The sequence below is a fragment of the Dendrobates tinctorius genome, unplaced genomic scaffold, assembly GCF_039654945.1.
Source record: "Dendrobates tinctorius isolate UK_male_01 unplaced genomic scaffold, ASM3965494v1 ptg000079l, whole genome shotgun sequence".
NCBI classification, from domain to species: Eukaryota; Metazoa; Chordata; class Amphibia; order Anura; family Dendrobatidae; genus Dendrobates; species Dendrobates tinctorius.
In genome coordinates, this window is record NW_027361747.1 from 18,901,918 (window position 1) to 18,915,528 (window position 13,611).

Sequence of the window (13,611 nt, forward strand, 5' to 3'; positions counted from 1 at the left end):
TATATATATATATATATATAGCCACACACACATACATGTATATATATTAGATAGTCTCCTTTATTATGTATATTGCTGTCCCTTTTACAGTGCCTTCACTTGTTATGTACAGTACCGTCCCTTACATATTGGATTATATAGAGCCCTGTTTTCTATTACATACCATCCTGTCTTGTGAGCTGTATAAATGCAATGATGGCTGATGGAGCATGGGAAAGCTTCGTTTCTAATGGAGGAGCTGATGGACTGGTAGTCTGGTCACTGGCTCCTCGATCAGCAGTCATTTTATATCTAAAAAGAGAGTGGACTATGTAATAAAAGAGGGCGCTGTGAATAGCAAAATGAACAAGAATACACTATGTAAGAGACACCAGTATACATAACAGCAGAGGAAGCTATATAAGAGATGGCACCATATATAACTAGAGAGGATGGTGCGTAATAAGGGGACAGTGTTATACATAATAAAAGAAGAAACTATGTAACTAAGGATGGTGTTATACAGAATTTGTGAGTACACTATATGCTAAGGGACTGTGTTATACATAATAAGTAAGTATACTATATGCTAAGGGACTGTGTTATACATAATAAGTACGTACACTATATGCTAAAGGACTGTGTTATACATAATAAGTAGGTACACTATATACTAAGGGACTGTGTTAGACATAGTAAGTGAGTACACTATATAGTAAGGGACTGTGTTAGACATAGTAAGTGAGTACACTATATACTAAGGGACTGTGTTAGACATAAGTGAGTACACTATATACTAAGCGACTGTGTTAGACGGTTGAACCGGCAGTATGTCCGCCCATGTTCGTACCCTTACGTGAGGCTCAGTGACAATGTCATGCTGGATGACAAAGGTACGATCGGGATTCTTCCAAGAATACATCTGCATTCTCTTGCACTTATTTCTGGACCTCTCAACGTTGCTCTTTCAAGAGAGTATCTCCTATTTTTACCTCTCTCGGCCTCATCCTTGGCCCATGACCGAGGGTTCCCTGTTGGTACGACCGGGGTTGCCTCAGCGACCAAACATTCCTGGTCCTTCTAGGCTTTTAGTAGGTTTGCATGATATACAGTGGGGAAAAAAAGTATTTAGTCAGTCAGCAATAGTGCAAGTTCCACCACTTAAAAAGATGAGAGACGTCTGTAATTTACATCATAGGTAGACCTCAACTATGGGAGACAAACTGAGAAAAAAAAATCCAGAAAATCACATTGTCTGTTTTTTTTTCATTTTATTTGCATATTATGGTGGAAAATAAGTATTTGGTCAGAAACAAAATTTCAGCTCAATACTTTGTGATATATCCTTTGTTGGCAATGACAGAGGTCAAACGTTTTCTGTAAGTCTTCACAAGGTTGCCACACACTGTTGTTGGTATGTTGGCCCATTCCTCCATGCAGATCTCCTCTAGAGCAGTGATGTTTTTGGCTTTTCGCTTGGCAACACGGACTTTCAACTCCCTCCAAAGGTTTTCTATAGGGTTGAGATCTGGAGACTGGCTAGGCCACTCCAGGACCTTGAAGTGCTTCTTACGAAGCCACTCCTTCGTTGCCCTGGCGGTGTGCTTTGGATCATTGTCATGTTGAAAGACCCAGCCACGTTTCATCTTCAATGCCCTTGCTGATGGAAGGAGGTTTGCACTCAAAATCTCACGATACATTGCCCCATTCATTCTTTCATGTACCCGGATCAGTCGTCCGGGCCCCTTTGCAGAGAAACAGCCCCAAAGCATGATGTTTCCACCACCATGCTTTACAGTAGGTATGGTGTTTGATGGATGCAACTCAGTATTCTTTTTCCTCCAAACACGACAAGTTGTGTTTCTACCAAACAGTTCCAGTTTGGTTTCATCAGACCATAGGACATTCTCCCAAAACTCCTCTGGATCATCCAAATGCTCTCTAGCAAACTTCAGATGGGCCCGGACATGTACAGGCTTAAGCAGTGGGACACGTCTGGCACTGCAGGATCTGAGTCCATGGTGGCGTAGTGTGTTACTTATGGTAGGCCTTGTTACATTGGTCCCAGCTCTCTGCAGTTCATTCACTAGGTCCCCCCGCGTGGTTCTGGGATTTTTGCTCACCGTTCTTGTGATCATTCTGACCCCACGGGGTGGGATTTTGCGTGGAGCACCAGATCGAGGGAGATTATCAGTGGTCTTGTATGTCTTCCATTTTCTAATTATTGCTCCCACAGTTGATTTCTTCACTCCAAGCTGGTTGGCTATTGCAGATTCAGTCTTCCCAGCCTGGTGCAGGGCTACAATTTTGTTTCTGGTGTCCTTTGACAGCTCTTTGGTCTTCACCATAGTGGAGTTTGGAGTCAGACTGTTTGAGGGTGTGCACAGGTGTCTTTTTATACTGATAACAAGTTTAAACAGGTACCATTACTACAGGTAATGAGTGGAGGAAAGAGGAGACTCTTAAAGAAGAAGTTACAGGTCTGTGAGAGCCAGAAACCTTGATTGCTTGTTTCTGACCAAATACTTATTTTCCACCATAATATGCAAATAAAATGAAAAAAAAAACAGACAATGTGATTTTCTGGATTTTTTTTTCTCAGTTTGTCTCCCATAGTTGAGGTCTACCTATGATGTAAATTACAGACGCCTCTCATCTTTTTAAGTGGTGGAACTTGCACTATTGCTGACTGACTATATACTTTTTTTCCCCACTGTAACTGTTTGGGTTTTCTCTTCCCGGGCTGGTAAACTCGGTAGTTCACTTCCCCTACTTTTTCCCGAACCTCATATGGACCTTGTCACTTGGCCATAAATTTACTCTCTGTGGTGGACACTAGCACTAACACCTGATCCCCTTCCTTAGAGGACCTGAACGTGGCCCTTTTATTATATGTGTGGCTCTGTGCAGCATGGGCATCCATCAGATGTTCCTTTACTATGGGCCTGACTGCTGCAATCCGGTCCTGCATACTTGCCACGTGTGCAATGACACTCTTATGTGGAATTGTCTCCTGTTCCCACATCTCCTTGGATATGTCCAGCAACCCCCTTGGATGCCTGCCATACAATAGCTCCAACAGAGAGGAATCCCGTGGACGCCTGTGGTTCCTCGCGAATAGCGAATATTAGATAGGGCAATAACATGTCCCAATCCCCCCCATCCTTGGAGACCATCTTTTTTGAGCATGGATTTGAGGGTCTTGTTGAACCTCTCCACCAACCCATCAGTTTGTGGGTGGTACACGGAGGTGTGTATCTGTTTAATCTGGAGCAGCTTACATAGCTCCCCTGGTCACCTTAGACATAAAAGGAGTACCCTGATTGGTAAGGATCTCCTTTGGCCGCCCAAGGCGACAAAACATTGCAAACAGCTCGCGAGCCATTAGTTTTGCCAAGGTGTGGTGAAGTGCTATCACCTCTGGGTACCGCTTGGCGTAATCCACTACGACCAGAACATGTTAGTGGTCCCGGATGGATTTCACTATAGGGCCCACCAAATCCATTGCTATTCACTGAAAGGGTACCTCTATGATGGATAGAGGCACCAATGGACTCCGGAACTTCGCAATGGGTGTGGTTAGTTGGCACTCAGGACTTGACTCACAATACCATTGTACCTCTGCATACACCCTGGGCCAAAATAACCGCTGCAGGATCCATTCTTGGATTTTCTTTACCCCTAAGTGTCCTCCCAGCATGTGTGTGTGGGCCATCTCTAGTGCGACCCGACGGTACGACTGGGGCACCACCAGCTGTTCTACCACTTCATCTTGGATTTTATCAACCATATACAATAAGTCTTGGATGACAGCCATGCGTGGAAAAACCATTTCTGCACCCCGGTGCTGAGTCATCTCATTTATTTCCATCACTCTTTCTCCTGCCCGTGCCAGGGTGTGAACCTGGAGCTGCGCTTTCACAAAAGTTCCAGGGAACACTTCCAGCTCAGAGATCGTCGGGGTCTCCTCGACCTCTCCTGCCAATACCTCTAGGAGAAACCTATCGGGGTTACACTTTGTCCCTAGGTTGGCGACCCCTGCGGCAGTTATCCTTGACCCGGGATCTTCAGGTTCCGCACCTGGAATAACTTTTACCCTGGGAGGGTTAACCCTGTGCTCCCACAGGTTCAAGTCTCTTCCCAACACAGTCCCATAGGGAAGAGTCTTTACCACTCCCACCAGATGTCTTATTTCTCCATACTGAGTTGAAAACATAACTTCTGCGGTCGGATATTCTCGGAGTTCCCCATGTATGCACACTACCCCCACTTTCCGATCATTGGGGTTGTCCCCGACAACTAGTGACCCATGGACCAGAGTCACTAAGCTTCATGAGTCCAGTAGAGCATCCATCTGGTACCCATTGATGAGTACCTGACACAATTGGGGTTTGCTGCATGCAGTGCAGACTGACTGGGCATTCACAAAGTCTCTGCGCATAAACCCGCAGTCCATGGGTTCAGCCGTCAGGGGGCAGCTGACAGCCACATGTCAGGACCCTTGGCTTGGCATCGCCATCACCTGATAGTGGAGGCACCATTAGTCTTTGAGACCGTTTTGGGGGAAACTGGTGTCTTGCCATTCTCGCTTCGGGGTACCCCCTCATTAGGGACTCAGGGCTGACTGGCCCCAGCAGAAGGTCATGGACTTTTCCCAGGCTGAGCTGGCGGTGCCCGACGTGACAGCTGAAGTGGAGCAGTGTCCCATATAAAGTCCTGAGTGGCCATATACCACTCAATCAGTCTCACCACCTGGTGCAGAGTGCCCGGGTCCCCTTGACCCACCCAACGCTGTATGGCTGCTGGCAGAGCTCTCACCAGCCGGTCGACCACCACCCTCTTCACCATCTGGACTGGAGTCAAGGTTTCAGGTTGGAGCCACCATTTCACAAGCTGCAGTAAGTCATAAACCTGAGACTGGGTGGGCTGGGCCTCCACAAAAGTCCATGAAAACACCCGTTTGGCTCTCACATAAGTATTAACACCCAGTCGGGCAAGGACCTCACCTTTTAGCTTTGCATAGTCTTAGGTGTCCTCCTGACTGAGGTCAAAGTAGGCCTTTATTGCGTCTTCCCTCAGGAATGGAGCCACTTCGGTCCACTTGGACTTTGGCACGTTCTCCCATTCTGCAGTGCGCTCAGAAATGGTGAGGAAAGCTTCCACGTCATCTTCTAGACTCAGCTTCCTCAAAGCAGAACGTACCTTGTCCCAGGCCTCACAACGTTCCGGGGTCAATGCTGGAGGGGCCTCACGCAGATCCGCAATCTGCTGCAGCAACAAGTTGTTGGTCTGTTGCTGTTGTTGCTGTGTGAGGACCAGCTGCCTCAGGATTTCTTCCATCTTATCCACAGGCCTGGGTTGTAGTGTGGCAGGCCTAATGACAGACATGCTACTGGCGTTGGGTTATGCCTCAATTCACACTGCCCAAATTCTCCAATCAAATGTAGTGCTGCGGTGTTCACACCATGCAGTAATGAGGCAGTGACCCAGAAAAGTTCACAGCAAATGTATTTAATGTCCAAACAACTCACATAATGACCAGCACACGGTATCCTCCAGATCGTAGCCGGGGCGTCACAACAGTCCGTATCTAAGTCCGGTTGCCAAGGGCGACTGCACCACCATATCAAACTGAGGGGTGCCAGGCGTTCCTGCTCTTGTCAGTGTGCTGCCTCACACAAACTGGACGTTGCAGAGCCATGTGATCTGCCACTTGCAACAAACACTAGCACACCCAACCCTTTGCTGCAGGTTTTTAAATGGAATCTGTGGCCATGGGCCACTTGTAAAACCCAGTCTGGAGGGAGCGAACTTCCCGACTACCATCCTGTAGTTCACTCGAAAAACAAAAGCCCTTAACAGTTTTTCCTAAGAATTGCCTTGATCAAATAACTTGACCAGGTCCACACTTATTTTTATTTTGCACTGCAGCCAGAGCTATGCCTGTGTCTGCAATACACTCCAGCAGGTTTAATACTCTTCTATGCACATCCTGGGAGATACATAGCGACCCTCGCCTATAATGCCTGTCACTGCCTCTCAATGTAGAATGGTCAGTGTAGAATGGTCAATGTGCAGAATGTGTCAATGTGTAGACTGTGTCAATGTGTAGAATGGTCAATGTGGAGAATGTGTCAATTTGTAGAATGTGTCAATGTGTGGAATGTGTCAATGTATAGAAACCATACAGATAAAGTAGTCCTAGTTCCTTTGAAACTTGCCTTAGGAACATGGTCCCTTCTCTCCTACAAGAGGTGTGATGGTGGCAAACAATTGCCATGGGTATGGTGGAATAACTTAGCAGCTAAAAGTGGTTTTCTTTCCTCTGTGCATTTCCCAGCCGTGTACTTCAGGATGAATGCAAGTTTAGAGGGCACCTAATTGGATATTTATATATATATATTGTAGAACTGGTAATTAAATGTATGTGAGAATTTTTTTGATAATGCAAGAGAGATATTTGACAATGAAAGAAGATTTTCCCATATCTACTCTCCATGTTACAGATCACTCCAGTGAAATCATCTAGAACAAAGAGACCATCTGGCACGATCGAATCTATAAATTTGGATGCTGTTCCTAGATCTGCTGCTTGTTTAGATAATAGTGCCGCTAAACACAAACTTGCTGTCAAGCCAAAAAATCAGAGAGTGTCAAAGAAACTCAGGGGGATGTCCCAGGTAATGTATGAAGATGTGCTATATACTGCTGGCATATAGACAGATGAAGATAGTTTAGATGTCTGCCCTTACTCAGACCATCCTCATGGAGTCGGTTTCTAACCGTTTGTACAGACACATGCAATTTGTGGCCTGCTGGAGGTCATTTTGCAGGGCTCTGGCAGTGCACCTCCTGGTCCTCCTTGCACAAAGGCTGAGGTAGCAGTCCTGATGCTGGGTTGTTGCCCTCCTACGGCCCCCTCCATGTCTCCTGGTGTACTGGCCTGTCTCCTGGTAGCGCCTCCAGCTTCTGGACACTACACTGACAGACACAGCAAACCTTCTTGCCACAGCTCGCAATGATGTGCCGTTCTGGATGAGCTGCACTACCTGAGCCACTTGTGTGGGTTGTAGAGTCTGTCTCATGCTACCATGAGTGTGAAAGCACAACCAACATTCAAAAGTGACCAAAACATCAGCCAGAAGGCATTGGTACTGAGATGTGGTCTGTGGTCCCCAACTGCAGAACCACTCCTTTATTGAGGGTGTCTTGATAATTGCCAATAATTTCCATCTGTTGTCTATTCCATTTGCACAACAGCATGTGAAATTGATTGTCAAACAGTGTTGCTTCCTAAGTGGAGAGTTTGATTTCACAGAAGTTTGATTCACTTGGAGTTATATTCTGTTGTTTAAGTGTTCCCTTTATTTTTTTGGGCAGTGTATATTAATACTACTTTTTATTTATTATCTAGATAATTATATACCTCTACAAATGTACCACTTAAACTGATTTTACTTATTATGTGATTGGTGCCTTTTTACTATTGGGGTTCCCTTATTGGCTCACCCACCAATTTGTCCATTTTGTTGAGAATCTATATATGTCATTTTAATATTTAATACTTAGTAAATCCTATGTTTTAACTAATAATTGATATTATTTTAGTCTTGGCAGCTATGTGTTTGCCTTTGGGCCTTACATACAATTCCAGTGATCATCTAAGCTGCCAAATTATATTCGAATAATGCTAATAAATCACTAAATCTCTAATTTTGTGACTGATGGAATTGTCCAAATGCAGCGCTCCGCAGTCCCAGAGACGAGGAGAAGAAAAAGTCAAGAAGCAGAAGTCAAGCATGTGCACATCCACTCCATTAAGGATGTGCTAAAGAGCCTCATTCTTGAGGTTCATGAGTTCATTGGGGGTCACAGTGGTCAAAGCCCCAGTGATCAACATGATATGGATAGCTTGATTTTTGGAACTTATCTCTGAAGTTTTATGTTAGGGTTTCTGACAATGAACTTATAATTTATGATTTATTACAAGCCTCCTTTTACAACATTTTTAATCTTCTCTTCAGGATTGTTACAACATAGAAGATAATGAACATAATGAACATGAACCTGGACTGAATGTCCATCTATCTCTCAACAAAGCCATGTATCACTCAATGGATATTTCCCACCAAGATATAATTGTGTCTCAAATTTCTGAACCAAAAGCCGTTGGATTACAAGTTCCTGAGAATACGCAAGTGGCCAGAGGACAACATGAAGTGAAAAAAGACTGGGAAACAAAACAAGAGGAGCCAGTCACTTTTAAATCTGAAGAAAGTAGACAAATGGATAAAGTAAAGACGATAGAAGCTGATAAAATTAAAACAGAAGAGGAACAAAGAAGACAAGAAATAATCAAGAAAATTGAGCTAGAAAGGCTACAGTATAAGATAAGAGAACAGAAAGAAAATGAAATGAAGGAACAGCGTAGATGTGAGGAACAGAAGAAACTGCGAGCTGAACAAATTTTGAAAGAAGCAGAACAAAGAAGAGAAGATGAGCAAAGACAACGTGAACAGGAGGAGTGTAGATGTCTCAAACTAGAAGAGCAAAAAACTTGTCAGCAATCTCAACAGAGAGCCGTACAGCAAGCTGAGGAGCTGAAGAAAGAGAGAGAGCAGAAAACAGAGCAACAGAAAAGTATGTGGGAAGCTGAGGAACAAATAATTCATCAAGCGGAGATACAAAAGGCTCTACTGGTAGCAGAGGTCCAGAGAATGTGTGAAATTGGGGAAGCGAAAGCTCTGCAGGAAGCTGGGGAGAAAAACAAATGCATACTTGGAGAATATAGAATCTTTACGTTGGAAGAAAAAGTGGAAAAATGTGAAACCGAGCAACAAAAAGCTCTTCAGATCACAGAAGAAAAGAAAAACTGTGAGTTAGAGCAGCAGAAAGCAATTCAAATAGCAGAAGAGAAGAGGAACCATGAACTGGAGCAGCAAAATGTGCTTAAGATTGCAGAGGAAAACAAGAAAGAACTTGAAATTGCATCAGGGCTGAGAGTGCATGAAATGGAGCAACAAAAAGAACTACAGGTAGAACAGAAAGCGTGTGAACTGGAGCTGCAGATGACTTCCCAGAAATCTGAAGAACAGAAGAAACATGAAGAGGAACTTCAAAAATCAGTAATACACGAAGAGGGGAAGAGGTGTGAATTGGAGGACCAGATTGCCCATAAGGCAACTGAGGAGAACAATGTGGAAGGCCAGAAGGATAAGAAATTTGTACACAAGGAACTATTACAAAAATCAGATCCTATTATTGAGGATGTAAAGAAGAATGTCGTCGAACCACAGCATTCCTCCATGGATTATAAAAGCAGTATTATAGAGAAACGGCTCACCGAAAAGCCGAAAACAGAGGATGGAAGTAAAGGAAATGATGAGGATTTGAAACAGAGACTAACTAATGAAGAATTGCGATGGCAGGAACTTGACCAAAGGCAAAGACCTTTTACATTTAAGGTCTCATCAGGCGAAAAGCAGATGATATTTGAGAAAGTTAATTTATCTCCAGTTACATTAAGAATGCAGCAAACATCATGCCCTGATACATCAGGCTGTAACGAGACTAAAACTAATATTAGTTCACAAGTTCTTCCATCTTCCCAGAGCATTCCCCATACTGCAATTTTGGTTACAGGAGCACAACTGTGCAGTACAGCAGTGAACCTTAATCAGATTAAGGACCCAGCTTGTAAGGCATTGCTTGGACTAAAAGAAGAGAGGAACTTAGATATTGCTGAAACCAAAAATGAAAGAAATAATGGCAATACTAAGTATATCAGCAGTAAAACAAAATATACTTCAGAGACATTGAAAAATCAGTCTATCAGTGCAGAATTGGCTTCTGCTAGGTCAAAAATATTCAATAAATCTGAAAATGCAGCCATGACTGAAAATAATAGAAGCGATCCTCGGGTATCTAGTGATGACTGGACAGGAAAGGGTAAAGTGGAATCCCATATTCTCTTACGAAAGACAATGTCAGCCAGTGCAAAATTTTCTATAACACCAGCATGGCAAAAATTTCCAGAAACTGGAAAAACCGTTGAGGTTAGAAGTAAGGAACATATAGGGTCAGTGTTACCTGAAAACGCGGCTCAGGGAAGGCCTGCAGAAAGAGCATTGAGTGTTCAAGAAGTGGTAGAATATAATCTGAAAAAGCAAGGTATGCTTGAAGGTGGTGCAGAAGGTTGTATATTTTCTAAAGATCTTCCATCCTTTTTGGTTCCTAACCCACCTCAGTCTCCTCGTCGTCATTTAGAAGGACAATCTTCTTCGCCCAGTGTACAAATGCCCCACAGTATGAGAACAGATAAATTATTACAAATGTCAGAAGAAAAGGTGGCTCCATTTGGAATCAAACTAAGAAGGACACATTATTCCTTGAGATTTCATTCAGATGCTCAGAATGAACAGAAGAGGAAGAAACGATATAGTGCAGGAGACAGCTTTGAAGGTGTTCCTACTCCATTTTCTGCAGGAGATGAATGTGAAATAAGGACTTTACCAGGCACTGAAATTTCAGAGTCCCCCACAATGTTAAGGAAAGATAGTGCTGTTAAAGTCTTGACAGATACCTCAAACAACCCATCTGAAAGCATGCATGGTACCCCAATTTCTCCACTGATCCTAGGTTCAAGCCACCATCTGTCATCACCTAACAAAGACAGGATAGCTCCTAAGTCGCCCATCATCCAGAAGGCATCACTTGCACCCAAGCCATCCAGCCCAACCCCACCATCCTCCCCACTTTCAAAACTTAGCAAAATAGATGTGAATGATCCTCATGGGGAAAGGTTGGACAAAACCAGACAAAGAAGCGTAATGGATGAAGTGAAATCGAGTGCTGCTTTGTCATCTTCAAAACACAGTGAAAGTCTTGAGCATGAGAAAACAGATAATGCAAATTTGCCATCAATCCCGTGGCGAGATAAAGGGGATAAAAGATCAGAGAAAACTGGAAGAGGTAATGTAATTAGCTCTCAATTATGTATCTTTTATTTACATACTGCAATTTTCAGGTCATGGATTTAAAACTGCCCATTGAAGTTACTTATAGAGAACCTGTCAGTACGATTTGTAATGTGAGATAAAAAAGATTGCTGTAATGGCGCTGTAATACTGATTACATTGATACCTTTGGTAAAAAAAAATCCGCTTTGTGGTTCTTCTTTAATCTTCTTTTTTAAGGGGCCGGACTGTGCACTGGGTCTTCTCCTCCCCGATCCCTCCGCCTGTCTCTAGTTGTGGAATGACATGACACGTCACAGCTGAGATTTCGAAGAAAGGAAGCAGGTCATTCACAAACTGGAGATAGGCGGAGGGGCCAGGGATCACAGACAAGTAAAAGACCCAGTGCATAGTCCGGCCCCTGTGCACCAAAATCTAATTAGCAGAAAACTTCAAATGTTGATTACAGAAGAGCCACAAAGTGGATTTCTTTACCAAAGGTATCAATGTAATCAGTATTACAGCGCTATTATGGCAATGTCTTTACTTTACATTACAAAATCGTGCAGACAGGTTATCTTTAAAGGGAATAAGTCTCCTTGTAAAACGCTATTTACCTGCAGATATAGGTTTAATTCTGCAGGTAAATAGTGTTACAATGCTGCTCGCTTGCCTTACTGAAAGTGCAGCTACCGGGAGAAAATTAACTAATTTCTCCCAGAAGCCGCAGGCTTTCAGCCAGGGAAATGCATAGAGAGGCTACAGTCTTTGCTCACAACATTGCACACGGTATTGTGGGTGGCGGCTATAAGTCCGCCACAGTATTGTGATTGTCATCCGGGGCTGCACTGCAAGCTGTTAATTAAAGTGTTGATGTGTGCTTACTTCAGCCGCTCACAATATTGTGTGCAGTGCTGTGAGCTGTGACTATAGCCATCCCCATGACTGAAAACTGGCGGCTTTCAGTAATGTGGTCACACAGCATTGTAACGCCATTTACCTGCAGATTAACCTTTTATCTTCAGGTAAATAGCATTTTCCAAGGTGACAGTTTCCCTTTAAAAGTTTGTTTCAAGCATATGACAATGATGACCTACCCTAAGATTCGTCATCAATTGGTAGGGGTGTAACACCCGATGCACCCACTGATCTGTGGTGATTAGCTCCAGCAGTGGCTATGTGTAAACACTGAAGAGAGCTCAACAGCACAGGTATGTTTAGTGTGAAGTGTGCCCCTGCAGGATACCTCGTATCAGTTGACATTCTCCTAAATAGGAGCTGATCTGCAGTACCAGCAGCAGCCACTATACAGTGTATGGAGCTGTGATGCTTTACATCTGGTCACCGCCAGGGCTAATAACATCAAATCTGTGGGGGCACCGGGTGTTGGACCTATTTGTAAATGGTGTAAGAATAGTAATGTAATTTTTCTTTTGAAAAAGTGGTGTCAGTGACATGTGCCATATTTAGGCAAGCTCTGATGACTGATTTGAAAAAAAAATGCATGGCTAAATAGTTACATTCAGGCATGGCTGAATAGCTACGTTCACATTGCCATCAGAAGGTCAGCTTGCATTCAGCGATATACTTCCTGTCAAAAAGGCAGAGACCCCTACGGATCTTGATGGACCTCATTATAAGCCAAAGGAGCCTGTCGGACATCAGTGATATTTATAATTTCTCTGCTCCATAAAAGCCTAAAGCCAGATTGATAGTGTGAACAATGTCTCAATGACAATATTTTTTGGTGTCCAACGTCTGTGTAAGCCGTTTATTACATCAAATGTAACAAACACATCATTCCACGCTATCAGTGTTCAAATCCCTAGATTCTAATGTTAGTGAAAGGCATAGGCATCAGTTATTTGGTGGCAACGTATTTTTATTCTACGAGAATGACATAATTTGTTGAGAAAATCCAAAATATCATATTTATTCCAATCTTAGACTGCATTCATGTAAAGTTATCAGCAGAATTGTTCTGGTTTTACTGAAATATTGAAAGAATAAAGCAAAAATACACTGTTTCCTCAGTGTGTCAGCGACGGGGAATATAGCCTTTAAAGAGAATCTGTGAAAAGTGGTCAGTTTTTATGTTATTTTATTTCCACTATTCCCTTTTTTTCTTAATCTGATGCACGGTGTCACAGATATAGGCCTTTTCATTTAGCACCAATGTTTATGGTCTTACAAGAGGGGGTGGCTCACAGGCTAATTATGCAGAGCAGCCTATAGACCCACCCTAGAGGATCCTGTAAGCATCGCCTCCTTTGAAAAGACCATAAAAATTTTCACAAAATAGAAAGGCCCATATATTTGGAGCAGTATATTGTATTGTCTAGTATAAAAACCCAAAACTGAATACTTAGAGGCGTAACTGGAATAAAATAAGAGTAAAAACTAACCACTTTTGACCTAGTGAAAGGGCCCTCTTTGGGCTCATACTTGCGAGAGGCTCGCACGATTCTTGTGTGAGTCTTTTGCATGAAAACCTGGGACTGCCGCCGGCACTCTGTAAAATAATGCATATCCTGTAAAATACTCAGGACTAGTTACCAGATAAAAATATAGTGGTTTATTTGCTTACTTCCATCAAAGAAAGGTTATTACAGAAAAACAGGTGAATTAAAAATAGGTGAAAGAGAAATTGTCCATTAGATCATGTTCTGAGATCCCA

General features: G+C 43.1%; 1 protein-coding gene across 4 annotated transcripts in view; it reads left to right on the top strand.

Moving 5' to 3' along the window:
* CRACD (capping protein inhibiting regulator of actin dynamics) overlaps positions 1-13,611 on the top strand; it is a 296,879-nt gene that overhangs the window by 232,178 nt on the left and 51,090 nt on the right. For all 4 annotated transcript variants that reach the window (XM_073583577.1, XM_073583576.1, XM_073583578.1 and 1 more), the window contains 2 exons: positions 6,486-6,659; positions 8,004-10,950. In XM_073583577.1, coding sequence (XP_073439678.1) covers positions 6,486-6,659; positions 8,004-10,950 — 3,121 coding nt within the window. The remainder of the gene's footprint in view (positions 1-6,485; positions 6,660-8,003; positions 10,951-13,611) is intronic.